This window comes from Phalaenopsis equestris, unplaced genomic scaffold (genome assembly GCF_001263595.1).
Source record: "Phalaenopsis equestris unplaced genomic scaffold, ASM126359v1 Scaffold000725, whole genome shotgun sequence".
NCBI classification, from domain to species: domain Eukaryota; kingdom Viridiplantae; phylum Streptophyta; class Magnoliopsida; order Asparagales; family Orchidaceae; genus Phalaenopsis; species Phalaenopsis equestris.
The window spans coordinates 298,079-314,809 of NW_018165165.1; the positions used below are offsets into that span (position 1 = coordinate 298,079).

At 33.2% G+C, this 16,731-nt stretch overlaps 1 protein-coding gene across 1 annotated transcript in view; it reads right to left on the reverse strand.

Moving 5' to 3' along the window:
- LOC110030482 (general transcription factor 3C polypeptide 3) overlaps window positions 1–16,731 on the reverse strand; it is a gene marked incomplete in the record, with an annotated part of 67,975 nt that overhangs the window by 28,627 nt on the left and 22,617 nt on the right. Inside the window, 2 exon segments of the mRNA XM_020733210.1 lie at window positions 2,124–2,270; window positions 2,603–2,860. Of these exon segments, the coding sequence (XP_020588869.1) occupies window positions 2,124–2,270; window positions 2,603–2,860 (405 nt within the window).

Here is a 16,731-nt window from a genome sequence, read left to right on the forward strand (position 1 = left end):
TTTTTTTTTTTTTTTTTTTTTTTTTTTTTTTTTTTTTTTTTTTTGGCCTTGGTTTAGGGCTCGGTTTGGCTCATTTTAAACCCTTGCCCGATGGCCAGGTTTGTGATTTGTGTTGTCCTTATTCAAGAGGCTTGTTGGGTGGCTGTACCCTCCTATGCCTACCCGTAAGCTTATTAAGAGGTTGCTTGGGATAGTGTGGCTCTTTTGTTGGGTCTGAGTAGCTTGAATGTTTTTTATGCATCCAAAAGTATATTTGCACTATCTACCTATAGAGTGAGGTGATTAAAAATGAATTGAGCATTTTCCTTATGTCTTACTGGGTGAAGTTGGAGCCGGTTTAGATGATTTATGAAAGCTTGTCCATTCACTCTCTTATATATGTCAAAGGCAATACTTTGGCAATGCTTGAGTTGATTTTCCTTTTGCTACTTTGGCCGTGAGCCTTGTTCGGTGGACACTACCCTTGTGGCTTTCGGTTTTGCCCTCTAGCCGTGAGATTAGTAGGCATAGGTCAGCTTCTTTTTATCCCCCACCTGTGGGCCTGTTGGTGGGTTATTTGGAGATCGTTTGGCTCTTTCTGCTGAATTCGAAAGGCTTGAATGTTATTGGTGAACTAAGTTTGTCATCCAAAAGAAATTATGTTTTTGTTGTTGTTGTTGTGTCATACAAATGTAAATGAGATAGAAAAATAATCTATGTTTTTGTTGTTGTTGTTGTGTCATACAAATGTATATGAGTAATTACTATTTATATTATTAATTTTACTGTGCTTTTAATGAATTGGTGGGCATGATCATTAAACCAATTGCTTACATGTATACTTATACCTATAGAAAAACTTATAGAATTCCCGACACTTTATATTTAGATTGAAATGGACCTTTTGGTACTAGGGAGTTGTTGATAATTTATATGTTGGGAGACGACCAACATTTATCAGTAGTTGTAGCTACGACCCAAAGAAATAAATTTAGTATACAAGTGATATTTCCAAGACGACGGACATCGAGTATAAATTAATTAAATACATTTATATGATTGTACAAGGAACGAATGAAATATATGTTTGTTACAGTTATTTATTGTTTACTGCTTACAGCTTTTATACCCTTATTTTAATATATTTCATGTGATTAAAATATGTTTATTAAGTACTATTGTCACTCATATTAGTCATGGTTGAGCATGCACATTGTTTTATTTAATCTATAAAATTTTACTTGAGCACTGATTATTTCATTGAGCTTGTAGCTCACTTTATATGTTGTTAGTTTTTAGGGAGAGTTAAGAAGCACAGGGCGATTAGCCAAGTATGACATTGTGCAATGTTCGAGTTGTAAAATTTTGAAAGGGTTGTGAAGACATTTAAGGATGTGTAAATATTTTGTAATATTATTATTCAAGTTTCCCTCTGTTGAGAATGTGAATAAATTTGAATCGAAGTAGATTGTGAATCTTTACAATTATTGAGCGAGACTAATTTGTCACAAACTAAGTCATGATTTGTGCTAATCAGAATTAATGTTGGCGAGAATTATGTTTAACTGAATCGTTCACCTCTATTGCGCCATTGTTTAGAGCGCTTCAATAGTAACTTGCCAAAAACAAAAAAAATTCATTGACATATTTCCTAAGATTTACTCCCGAAAGAGAACAAAAAAGAAATTGAAAATTGGCCACCATTGGGAGAGGAGATATTAGATATTTCGAAATCAAAATAAAAAGCTTCTAAAAATGCAATCAGACTTAAAATATTTTCAGAAGCAACTTCTAGCTCAAAGAAATTAGAATATGGGAAACTTTCCATGACACATATAATGTTAAATAATAAAACTAATATAAATATGTTAAGGTAAATACACGTAGCAATACTCTTTATGTAAATAAGCAGCTAACGAAGAACGAATGCTGTTAAGCTTCATTGATTAACAAATGCATGTAAAACCAGCTAATTAAGCATATATATTCACTTCAGGAAAACAACTAATAAACGAGTTATATCCAATTCAGAAAAAAATTCAAGAAATGAGTTATTACAAAATAATAATAATAAAAATAATAACAATAATAACGACTAACCCACACATAATGGATTTCATAAATGTAAAAGGAAATAAACTTACTTTTTCATTACCAGTTGTCCCACCAAGTATCAAGTACAGTTTTAAAGCATACTGGTAATGACCAAGAGTTAGAAATGTATCAGCAACTTCATTAACCAAGTCATAGTGGTTTTCAAAATTCCCCATCCGTAAATCTTCAAGAAAATCCTGACAAATTTTAGATCTTACTTAGCACATCATAGCCCTCAAATAAAAAGATAATAATAGTAGTAATGGTGATGATAACTTGAGAGAGAGTAGTCTAGAATACACAAATATTGTAACATGAAATGGCTACACAGGTTATGGAACCAGAGGAATCAACAAGAAATAATTGTAGCGCATCAGTGAAAGCCAAAACTCAATTCAATGATAAATATGAGGTGGAAACAAAATTAAAATAAGATTGAACAATGCATAGAAAAATGTTTAAAAAGCATTAATAGACCATCACAAAGTTCATGTCAAAAACTTCTCAGCATAAAGCAGGTAAATCACACCTTAGCGATTCCCAGGTTTCCTAGATGCGCATGGCAAACAGCCTTTCTAGCTTTCAAACAAAATGGCAACTCTTTGTCTGAATCAAAGGCTAATTTTGCCTTCTCAATCAGCTGAACAGCACTGCTATATGAACTATTTTCCATGTGCAAGGAAATCAGCTGGTCAAACATACTTATATCAGCTTCAACAAGATGATCATTAATATAATCCTCTAAGATGCCAACTGCTTTTTCCAGCTGCCCGCACTTTTGATACATCTGTAGACCAAAAAAAGGACTAATAAAGCAAGCATTTTTTACACAAATAAATTTAGTTATCCATATAAAAGTTTAAAAATAAAGATAAAGTTTAAAAATAAAAAAAAACAAAAAAAACCCAGATATTGCCCCCCCACCTCCTCCCTCCAGCCAGCCAACCTTCCCTTGGAACTTACATAACCCTTTTGGAAAATTTTAGAAACAAATAGTTATCTTCCTTGCTGAACCTTTTCAGCCATTTTTGCTTTCATCTTCTTTTTATATTTTAGCCCCAGTTAAGGCACAGCAGCGAGGTTCACTTATAAACATATTTAAGATGAATCAAGGCATTCACAAAAAAGGGATGAATGAATTGCATACATATATTTGAACAAAGCAGGAAACAATAAGAAGGATTGCAAAGTGGCCTAACAATGTGTCGTTAAAAAAGTAAACTAGGAGAAAATGACGGTTTCAAGCCAGAGTATATAAGCATCCTTTACCATATCATGCAATGAAACTGAAGACTCAAAATCCCTGTATTGAAGAAACAATGCAGAACTTTAAGAGAAGTTCCAAAGATGCAACATTATCACTGTAATAATCAATATCATTAGCCCCATTCTAACAATTTTGGGCCGGCTTTTATGAATCCACATTTTCATTCTACTGAGCGTTGCAAGAGGTAGTAAATCTATTCCACACAAATCTTTTTAAGCAAAAACTATTCAAATTACAAAGGTCTACCTCTCTTTAAAATCTATCAATATTAATTTTGACAGCCGTCAAATATATGTCTTTTATATTATTTATTATACACGACCAAATTATTGAATCCACCTTATTGAATTGATATTACTTCCACCCTTCCTCAAGTGTATCCATTACTCAATTTATCCTTACAAATTTTGATGCAAATACATGTTCACATTCTCACATCCACCAAATTCTACTTGGTTATATTAATCATTCATTAATTTATCTGAAACAGGGAATATGGGCTTAACCAACCAGTTCCGGCAAGCCAGCTAGTGGGCTGGACTACCGCCCTTTGCCCCACTTTTTCCAGCCTATCTATTATAAATATGTGAGCTTGTTGACTTAGGGTTTATTCTTGGTTTTGTTCCAGATTTCTTCCTACAGGCATCTCCCTTCACTAGGGTTGTATTCGAGGACAACTGGTACTCCGTTGTATTTAGCTTCGAGGTGATGATTATCTCATCGATTCCATCCATGTTCCCCTTCTACCTGCTCCTAGCCATCAGCCGCAATCTCCACTCCTTTCTAATTCAGCAGTCGGCTACCCTAACCCATCCTTCCCTGTTCCAACCATCGGTCGTCCAGCAACCTTCACACCTGCTCCTAGCCACCGGACACTCGCTCCCTACCTTTGTGATCCAGCCGCCAGCCATATTAACCCCTCCTACCCAATACCAGTCGTCGGTCTCCATACAACCTTCCAACCAACTCCTAATCGTCGGTCACCTCTCCCATTGTTCCCAATCCACTCTTGCCCCACCCCCCTCGCCAGCCACCCTAGCACCCCCCCGCCCCCCCCTTTACTTCCCTTTTATAGATGTCGGTCGCCCTACATGCTTTCTGCAAATCCAGTCACTGACCTCTTATCCCCTCCCTCTTCTCTTGCTTCCCGCCACCTATTTCTTACCTTTATCCCACTTCAGCCATCAATCAGCACGCCGACACCACTACTGTCCCCGGATCTTCCTACCCGGCTAGTTGAATATTGATGTTATTGTATTTCCTAGTTCCATTTGATTTTTTATTGTAATCAGATCTATTTTGAATAATAAAATTTGTCTCTGTTTTGTGTTTCCAATTGAATTATGGTAAGTCTAACCCTAGTCTTATCCTAGGGTTTCCAAGCATCCGTCATACCCCTCACCAAATTTTTTTTCATCCGATTCTCAACTACCACTTCCAATTCCAAACTCTAATCATGCCACCACGGAGATACATGTTAGAACCTACCCAAGAGGTAATATAGTGAGAGATCAATCGGCTTCAACAGAGGCTCGCAAAAAATTGATGTTGGAATTCAATGGAAGATTACCCTCGACTGCAATCTGGAGATTCGAAAGAGAGATAGGGACAAGGATCTGAATTCGTTCTACAGGGAAAACGTCAGTGATAAGTAATCTTGGCCCCGCCGCTCTAGAATTCAGTACCAGATAAAGCCAAGAAAGGAATCCACAAAGGGAGTTTACAGGGATACTGGCAGAGTTCGATGTAGGAATGGATCCAGATGACTAGAATATCAAATTCTTGCCTGAATTCCTAGCTTTCCCCATTTCCTTCCTTTCATTCCCCTCTTCTTCCTTTCTTCTCCTTCCCATTCTCTTCTTCTTCTTTTCTTCTCTTCCTTTTCTTCCGCTCTTTTCTTCTTCTCTCCTCATCTTTTCCCTTTTCCTCTTTTGTTCGCATGTTTTCTCCTTACCTGAACTTTACTCTTCTCTTTCTTCCTCTTCTCCTCTTCTCCTCTTCTTTTTCATTTTTTCTTCCATCCCTTTCCTCTTCAACTAACTAAATAACTTTTGTATATTTGAAATTCAGATTCAGTTCTATATTTCAAAATGATGGAAATGAATTATAAAAGTTTGCAAAAATATATTGAGTTATTTTTAAAATGTGTGAAAAATAGGTTATAACTTTTTAGAGAAATTTCGAGTATATCTATTTAAAACTTTCAACTCATCAAATATTTCAGGACTTGGGATTTGGCCACATTGGTTCTAGTTTCTCCAATCGCAGAATCATTCCTCTCATTGAAGAAGCAACCAAAGAAAATAATGATGAAGAATGAAAAAAAAAGGTGAACACTAGTTGTAATACCTAATTTTGTTAAAGCATGTAAAAGTTTGGTAATTTTAAAATATACCTCAATTTCGTATCCCCAAAATTCAACCAGATCAATTTTATTAATTTTTACACGTCAAATCATCAATTTAATATTTATCACTTGAATGAATTGTAAATGTATGGGAAGATATAAATTGTTACAAGTATAAACTTAACCTTAATTAAGCCTTTAATTAAATTCCTAATATCTCGTTACTGTTCCCACCTGACCCTTTTCTCGCATTTTTTCGCGCATGCAACAACTGGATCTTATCACATGACTAAGATTTAATTGAATCACATCAAAAGCAGCATTCCTTTAATTTTCCATCATCCCTCACTTTATTTTCGCATGTCTGGATTGTTTTTCTGTTTAAGTACTGTAGCGAGATTGAATAGATGCAGCAAACGACTGAGCAAGGAGCCGACACTTGCGATTTAGGTTTTTGGGGTGAAATACATAAGTAGAAATCTCACTTTCATATTAATTGAGAGGAATCATACTAATTGAGACAATTCTTTCCTTCCCTATATTTTCATCTTGATGTTTGTCACAAATAGAAGCACCCTTTTATTTCTGGTCATTGTAACATGAGGCGAACTAGTCTCAGAAGCTGTGAATGGGGGTTTAGCCTCTCGTTAGGGCTATTTACAAGTAAACCAATGTTGTAAGAGGAAGAAAGGAAGGTTAGATAAAAGAAGATTGAAGAGAAATATGAAGTATCAAAGAAGGGCCGGTTATGCTGAGAAGTCTATTTGAGAAGTAAATTAAATTTACAGTTAAATCATGATAAAAGTGAAGAAGTCATGTGAATCCATGAGGTTTACAAATTCTAGGTTCTTTACACTAGGCGGTGAGCTTGAGGTAAGCTTGGGATAACTCTTCACAAGGCTGCTCCGTCGACTAAGGTAAAATAATCCTATGCCAACTTTAAAAAAAATAACTCTGTTGGTTTCCATGTGATTATGTTTGACATTATTACATTTAGATTTTCTGCATATTGGCATGAATACTTGCATAACCATACGAATACAAACTTGATTTGTTCCTTAGGATATCCATGATTTTACTATGCTATGATTTTAATGAATATGTTTATAAATTATTACTTTTAAGTATTCATTTACTATAATTCATTTACTATAATTCATTCATATAATATATAAAATGACTCAGACGAATGCTTATTACAAGAATTATGATTTAAAAAATGTCATTGGTGCGTTATAAGTAAGTTATTTCATAAATAATTGTAAGTACAGATGATATGGACGTTGAGATTCCTGACTCATGGCAATCAAACGGAGACGAAACTCTGATAACCATTGAGATCAAACCGGGACAAAATATGGTGAATTGTTAGTACTATAATAGCTATTGATAAATAAAATGTTGGGGGGGGGGGGGGGACTAACCTTTATAAACAATTGATGTAGCCTTTGGGTAAGGTGACGATCCAATTACATGACATAGAAATACTTGAGGTCTATATAATTACAAGTAGCATTTCTATTATTAGATTGGTGATACTTATGAATATACTTATGATTACACATTAATGCATGAAATACATATTTTATACAACAGTCAAAATTTCTTGTATTACATGTCTTTTCTTTTACATGTTTTATACAATTATAATATATTGTAACATGTATAGTGGGTATGTAAATAAATTACAAAAAAGCATGTACATTGTTTCTTTTCCGTGTATATAATCTTATTTTAGTCTTGATTATTTTACTAAGCTTATTGTAGCTCACTCTACATTGTTGACTTTCAAAAAAGGGTAATAAGCACCAAGGCAAGTAACTGTATATTGCTTGTAAAGCCTTTGCATTATAGTCTTAGGAGTTTGTACATATTTTTGGTTATGTACTTTTATTATGTTTGATTTAATAATTCTTTGTAGATATATAAATATATTTTAGGTAATATAATTTTTTACTCTTCAAAATATATGTGAATGTAAATGAATTATGAAATGAAATGTACATGCACATTTGTACCGAATTAGTCGAACTAGTTCATCACCTATAGGGTCCTGATTCTGCAAGTCAAAATAAGTGCTGGTGAGAATTTAGTCAGACAGAATCATCAACCTTTGTCGCACCACGATTGAACCTAAAAAAGGGTTCAGTTGGGGTGTGTCTGTAAGTGTTATCAAAGAGAGTTTATTGGATGAAAAGAATGATGAAAGCATGTTAGATTTAGACATAAGAATGAGATCAAACATAAATTGATTTATGCATAGCTATATGTTGATGAATCTCAAGTGAGTAACCCATATAACTTAAGGAATCATGCATGCATGACAATTATTATATGATAAATTGCATTTGAATAATAAATTGTGTCAATACAGATGAAATGACTAGAGAAGAATTACAAGTACTGAGGGTCAGTTTCCTAGGCCAATTGCAGAGCAAGTACAAGCTGAAAATATATTGAACAAAAATGATAATCAGAATAGGGAAAATGAGGAACTAGAGTCTCTAAGTTGCAGGGCATTGTTCAGTTGACAAAAAATGACTGTTATTGAAAGATCATCCACACACATTGGGCTCGGATCTGAATTTGTAAAAGTTGATCAGCACTTAATGATCTTTCAAACATTCAAGCCATCTGTATTCAAGGGTGTTAGTGACCCTACAGCTGCCAAAAATTGGTCATTCAAGGTCGAGAAGAATTTGGATCGCATGATTTGTCCAAAAAATAGAAGTGATGCTAGCCACTTTCATAGTTGGCTAGAATGTGAGACTGAGAATGTGATGAAATGCACAATAAAGAGAGAAATTTTATCTGACACCTCTTTCACACATTTATGAGGAGAATTTTCCCAAAACCTTCAAGGATTTGTTCATTCCACCTTCAGCTAGATTAATACCGTAAGATAAATTCTTTAATCTGACTCAAGAGTTTAGATCAGCTATACAATATGAGGTGGAATATATTTCTTTTTCTAGATATGCATCTCATTATATTAATACATAGCAACAGAAATATCATGGATTTCTACGCGGCCTTAAAGATCTTTTGAGATTGGCAATGACTTCGTTTTAAATCAGTAATTTCTCTGTGCTAATTAATAGAGTAAATGAATTGAAAATGAGCTGAACTTTTCTAATCAACGGTGGCAACCTCAGACAAGCAAAAGAAAATATCTTGGCAAAGTAGAAGAATTGCAAAGCAGGAAAATTAAATCAGAAGGTAAGCAGAAGCAGCCTCAATCAAAAAGGCCGGTTTGTAAAAAATTTGAGCATTTTTATCAGTGTTTAATAAATTTGGGAAAGTGTAATAGATGTGAACAGTCGGGACATCTTCAGATGAACTGTGTACAATAAAAGATAAGAGATAGTAGACTACCAACAATTCAAGGACAAGGACAGCCTAAAAAACTTTTGGAAGACGCTTAGTCAATCAAAACACAATTTTTAGGAAAACCTTCAACAAAAGAAAATGGTGAAACTTCAGAGCACGGAAGTGAGCAAGCAGTGAAGGCTATAATTTTTGCGATTACCCCTCAAGAAGTTAAATTATTTAAAGTTATTACAAGTATATTTTTTATTCAAGATCAGTTCCGACACTGTTTTATTGGATCCAAATGCATCGCATCCTTTCATTTCTGATTAGTTTGATGACAATTTATCTCTTAATATTATGCAGTTTTCTTCTGTCGTATGTGTTATTATGTCTTCGAGAAGTAATTTTTATGCAAATAGAAAATATGTCATGCATACTAACATTCATGATAAGAAGTTGAAAGAAAAATTAATTATAATATCAATTCAAACATTCGATGTCATATTGAGAATAGACTGGTTAGTAAAGAATTTTGCTATGATTGAATGTTGAAAAAGATGAGTGAGATTCAATTCGCATGGTAAAAGGTCATTATATATTTTATGTGATCGATGAGTGAGATTCAATTCGCATGGTAAAAGGTCATATATTTTATGTGATTGAAATGCACAAACTTCTCTGATCAGTGCAATGAAGATTGGAAAGTATTTGTGAAATGTTGAGCTAGTAGTGTTAGCCAAAGTATAAGTGTTAAATAACGATGGGCAGGAATTAAAGAACATCCCAGTTATAGAATTTCTTGATAAATTTTCTAAAAAGTTGTCAAAGCTGCCACTAGAGCAGGAAGTTGAATTTCGCATTGACGTGTAGTCGGGGACATCTGCAATTTTCAAATCTTCTTATAGAATGGCTTTTGAAAGAATTGCATAAATTAAAATGTCAATAATAGGAACAAATAAATAAGGGTTTTATCGAGCTTAACAATTTAGCTTGATGTGCTAATATTGGTTGTCATGAAGAAAGACGGATCTACGCGGTCATGCATCAATTATAGAGAGCAAAATAAAGTGACAATCAAGAATAAATATCCACTGTCAAGAATAGATCTATTTGATCAGTTAGAGGGTGCTATCATATTTTCCCAGATTGATCTGAGATCGAGATATCATCAAATCATAGTCAAAGAAACAAATATAATTAAAATAGTTTTTTGGACCATATATGGTCAGTATGAATTCTTAATTATGACTTTTAGCTTAATCAATACTTCCGTTGTATTCATGGACCTGATAAATCTAATCTTCAAGCATTATGTATATCAATTTGTCATTATATTTATTCATAAAATTTGAATATATTCAAGTACTAATGATGATCATGTCAAACATCTGAGGATAATATTAGACCTACTGAGGCGAAATCAACTATATGCAAAACTTCAGAAATGTGAATTTTGATTGTGAAACATTGCATTTCTGGGCAGATAGGGAGTATCAGTAGATCCTCAGAAGGTGAAAATTATTGTAGAATGACCTAATCCAAAGAATAGTACAGAAGTATGCAATTTTATTGGGTTGCCCAAATATTATTGGAGATTTGTTAAAAGCTTTTCATATATAGTTATGTCGTTGCCCAAGCTGATAGGAAAAGTAACGAATTTGAGTGCATTACAAAATATTAGTTTTTTAAGAATAGAAGAAACAATTGATCACTACTCTAGTGTTAGCTATTCGTTTAGGTACAAAGAATCCAAGATTTACAGCAACGTGTCATTGTGATGCTTGGGTTGTGTTTTAATGCAAAATAAAAAGGTAATGGTCTAAGCATCCAAACAATTGAAGTCGTATGAGAGAAATTATCTAATACATGCTCTAGAGTTAGTTGTTGTAGTTCTTGCTCTTAAAATTTGGTAGCATTATTTGTATGGCGTAAAATATGAGGTATCCAATGATCATCAGAGTATGAAATATATTTGCTCACAAAAAAACTGAATACAAGGCAGAGAAGATGGCTAGAGCTTATAAAGGACTACAATTTGGATATAATATTGACTTGGATGAACAAATGTAGATGTCAATGTTTTAAGTCGTATATCCACATGTAGTGCAAGTTAGATTATTACTTGGGAAATGAAATTTGTTAGAGAAATTAATGTCTTGTAGCTGGAAATCAGAAGATCAGACGATATGAGATGTTTACATCAGTTAAAGGTGTACCCAACTTTAATGGATAGAATTAAAACAACTCAGAAAGTTAACAGTGAAAATCTGAAACTCCTAAAACAACTTGAATCGAGAATGAGGTCAAATATGATTGTTAATGAAAATGATGTTATCAAAAAAAAGTTGTAGTTGTGTGTGCCTGTTGATCCTGATTTAAAATAGAAAATCCTATATAAATCTTATGATTTATGGTACACAAGTCATCAGGACAACATGAAATATAAACCTATATAAATCTTATGATTTATGGTACACAAGTCAACATGACAACATGAAATATAAAAGGATTTGAAGTTAAAATTTTGATGGCCAGGTATAAAGGATGATATTGCTAAATATGTGTCTAAATGCCAAGCTTCTCAGATTGTCAATCCTGAGCATATAAAACAGAACGGTTTGCTACAATTATTGCCTATACTTGAATAGAAATGGGAAGAAATTGCAATGAATTTTTTTTATGGGATTTCCTCGATCTAGGCAGATTCAGTTAAAAAATTGGTCAGTTTATATGTAAATAAAATATCAAATTGCATGGAATTCATGTAAATAAAATATCAAATTGCATGGAATTTCTGACAGAGATAGAAAAATTCATGTAAATAAAATATCAAATTGCATGGAATTCTGAAATTTAATTTTTCTGACAGAGATAGAAGATTCACATCTAGACTGTGAAAATGCATTCAGAAAGGTTTCGATACGCATTTGCATTTTAACATAACATTTCATCCACAAACCGACAAACAATCAAAAAAGATAATTCAAGTATTAGAAGATCTACAAGATTTGTTGAGGTTGTGCGCTTGACTTTAGAAAAGCAGTTAGAAGATCACATCCCTATGATCGAGTTCATCTACAGTAATAGTTATCAATTCAGTATCAAAATGACTTCTTGTGAAGCGTTGTATGACTGGAAATGCAGAACTTCATTAATCATTCAGAAAGGTTTGGATATGCATTTGCATCATAACACAACATGTCATCCACAAACCAATGGGCAATCAAAAAAAGATAATTAAGGTATTGGAAGATCTACTAAGGTTTTATGTCCTTGAATTTAGAAGTAGTTGGAAAGAACACATCGATGATTGAGTTCGCCTACATTAATAGCTATCAATTCAGTATCAAAATGGCTCTTTATAAAGCACTATATGGTTGGCAATGCAAAACTTCATTAAGTTGGCTTGAAGTGGATGAACGTCAAATGTTAGACCCTGAGTTTGTTGACAAGTCACATAGAAAAACATGTTAATCAGATACAGATTGAAAGTTGTTTAGCATCAACAGCAGAAATAGTATTACCCAAAACACAAAGCAATAGAATTTGAAATTAGAGAATTTATATTTTTAAAAATCAGAATAATGAAAAATACAACCAGATTTGGTCAGAGAAGCAATTTAAGTCCCAGGTACATCAGTCCTTTTAAAATGATAGAAATGATTGGTACAGTTGCTGATGCTAGCTTTACCTACTGATATGTCAGACACTTATGATGTATTTCACATTTCAATGTTGAGAAAAAGAGTTTCAAATTCAGACCAAAGTTTCACATGAATACATTAACATGCAAAAAAAATTAACTTATATTGAAGCGCTTGAGAAAATTTTAGAAATTGATGTTAAGAAATTAAGAAACGGGTAAATTTTTTTGTCAAGATAAAGTGGAAACATGAGTCTGAGAAAAAAAGTTAAGTGAGAAAAAGAAGAAGAGATGCAAAAGATAATTCAGAAATTTCGAGGACAAAATTTTTATGAGGGAAGAGTAGTAACACCCAATTTTGTTGAAGCAGATAAAGTTTTGGTAATTTTAAATGTACCCCAAATTTTGCATCCTAAGAAATTCAACCAAATTAATTTTATAAAATTCTGTCATTTGCATCCTAAGAAATTCAACCAAATTAATTTTATTAAATTCTGTCAAATCGATCAATTGGATGTATAGTACTATGCAAAAATATAAAAGTATTGGGAGATATAAATTGTTAAAAGTATAAGCTTAATTAACCTCAATAAATCCCTTAATTAAATTCCTAATATCGCAAGACTATTCCCAGCCAATCCTTTTCTAACACTTTCCCTCGCATGTAATGGCCAGATCATATCGTATGGCTGCGATTAATTTGAATTAAATTAAAACATGCATTCCTTTAATTTTCCCCTAACTCTCACTTCGTTTTTGCATGCCTGGAGAGTTTCTCTACTCAGGTACTATAGCGGGATCTAACAGATAGGGCGAACGACTGAGCAAGGAGACGGAAGTCATGATTTAGGTTTCTGAGGCGAAATATGTAAATAGAAATCTCACTTTTGTGCTAATTGAAATATTTCTTTCCTTCCCTACATTTTCATTTGTTATTTCTCACTTTTTTTTTGTTTCTGATCACTATAGGGCGAACTAGTATCAGATGCTGCGAATTGGGTTTGGCCTCTCGATAGGGCTGTTTGAAATTAAATCAAAGTAGTAAATAGAGGGAAGAGGAATTTGGAGTATCGGAAAAGGGTTGGTTAAACCGAGAAACTCATTTTAGGTAAGAAAATTATAGTTAAGGTTAAATCATGATATAAACAAAAAAAAATCATGAAAATCACAAGAGGAATTTGGAGTATCGGAAAAGGGTTGGTTAAGCCGAGAAACTCATTTTAGGTAAGAAAATTATATTTAAGGTTAAATCATGATATAGACAAAAAAAAATCATGAAAATCATCGAGGTTTACAAATTTCAGATTGTTTTCACTAAGCGTGAGCTCTAAGCCAGTATGTGGAAACTCGTATGACTAAACCATCGATTTAGGTGAAATAATACAATGCTAACTTAAGAAAAATAACTATAAATTTTTATGTGATTATGTTTGACACTATTGCATTTAGAATTTTTTGTATATTGTGGATGAATATCATAGACTATACAAATGCATACTTGATTTTATTCTTACGATACATATGATTTTACTATGTTATGAATCTGATAAATCTGTTTATGAAATCATTGTTCGCAAGTATTCATTTATTATAATTCATGCATGTAATATATGTAATGTCTATAATGAATTTTTGTTATAGGAATTATGATTTAAGAAATGTCATAATTGATATTATAGGTAGGTTACTATATGAATACTTGCAAGTACAGATAATAGAAAATAATGAGATTTTCAAATCATAGCATTCAAATGGAGACGAAACTATAGGAACTATTGGAATCAGAGGTGGAGGAAATGTAAGAAACAGTTGGTATCAGTGGTTATTGATAATTTTTATGTTGGGGGCAACACTTATCAATAGCTAATGTAATTTTTGGGTTGGATGACGACTCAACAGCTGACATAAAAATGGTTGAGATCTATGCAATTACAAGTGACATTCATATGCATATGATTAGATTGATAACACTAATGAATATACTTATGATTCCAAATGAATTGAATAAATATATGTTTTAAATAGCAATTATTAATTCATGCATTACATGGATTTATTTTAAATATTTTATACAATTATAGTATGTTGTGACATGTGTTGTGGACATTTATATGAGTTACACGTGAGCATGCATGTTATTTTTTTTAGTCTATAAAATTTTATTTTAGTCGTCATTATTTCGTTGAATTTTTTGTAGCTCACTTCATATTGTTGACTTTCGGGAAGGGGTAAGGAGCACTATGACAAGTAATCAAATATGACTTGTATAGTTTTTGCATTAAGTTTTGAGAACTTATAAAGACTTTTGGGTACAGATTTTTACAATGTTGGATTTAAAAGCTCTGTAAAGATATATATATTTTGGCAATATGATTTTTCATGCTTCCAAGTATATGTGAATGGGAGAAAATAATAAAATGAAATACATCGTGTGCGTTTGCGACAATTTAATTGGACTAATCCATCACTCAATGAATTCTAATTCAACAAGTCATGACTAGTGCTGGTGAAAATTTAGTCTCAGCGAATCATCTGTCTCTGTCACAATGCGATTGATCTGAGGGAGGGGGGTCAATTGGAGTGTGACACTAGTTGTATCCAAATGAAGGTGAATTGCTTATCGTCCAACAAGTGTTGAGTGTGGCCATCGAAAAAGAATCAAATGAGGTGCACAACTAGCATATTCCACACCCAATGCACTACATAAGGGAATGTATGCAAACCCATCATCCATGGAGGAATTTGCAAAAACATCATTTCAACTGATATTAACTCATCCAAGACCTTGTAAGCTCTCTTGATTTCGAAAAGGAAACAAAATCAAGGTGGAAAAACATTACTTGGTGAAATTTTACATCAACCAAAAACTTCAAGGCAAGAGAGGGTGTGATATCTTCCAAATGGATGCGACAAGAGCACTATTCATAATGATTAGAAGAGCACATTCATTTTGAAGCATGGTGGCGAGCAGGTTTTACTTGTGGCACTAAAAGATGGAGCAAAAGGAGGCAGTGGGCATAATAATTGTGTCCAAATCCATGTTTATAAGAACTACTCAAAACTCAATTTTAGTCTACGCTGTGTGGTCCTAGAAGAAAAATCAATAAGAGGAACAAGTGCCAAAAGAGGTCTAAACCCTATTGGAACAAGAACAAGATGTGATTCTTACTGTTCTTCCTACAAATCACAAAGCCCTTAAATACCTTCATAGCCAAAACAAACTTAAAAGTAGGTATGCCAAGTGGGTCAAATTCCTTTGATCCTTCCGATAGCATAAAACACAAGTAGAGTGTCCAAATCAGAATTGTTGTTAACATTAGCCAAAGAAATCATCTCAGCATCATCTAGTCGAAGTTGGTTGGGCTTGAGATGATCAAAAGAGCATTATCACGACAAATAGATTTATTTAAGAAATCACAACAATACAATGGATTCATTCAACATTTGCAACTTCAAGGTTGGTGCATAGCTTACACCAATGTCAATATTACTTTCCAGAACACAAATGTACTGAAAAAAATGCCCACAAGATTGACTTGTTTGGCAATTGTAACATATTTGAAATCCTCTACATCGCAGATCTTTCAACCAACTATGAACAAGAAATCATTCAAGACTTCAATGTTTTTCTACCAAAAAGAATGATAGTTTAAAAAGGGTTGCAGTGTACTTTTCTTTCTACAAAAGATTTTTTTATAGAATACAACAACAACAACAACAAAGCCTTAATCCCACTACGTGGGGTCAGCTACATGAATCCTTTTTCTCCATTGCGTCCTATTTAGTGTCATATTTTCATTTAGTTCTAGTAAATTAAGATCATTTTTAATACAATAAGCCCAAGTCTTCCTAGGTCTACCTCTGCCTTTCTTAACACAAGACGAATCTAAAACATCTACTCTCCTAATCGGATCATCAGATGGTCGACATTTAATGTGACCAAACCATCTAAGACGACTTTCTCTAATTTTGTCTATCACAGGAGCTACACCAACCCTATCACGAATATATTCATTCCGCATTTTGTCTCTAAGTGTAAAGCCACTCATCCACCTAATCATTCTCATCTCGGCAACACTTAACTTATTA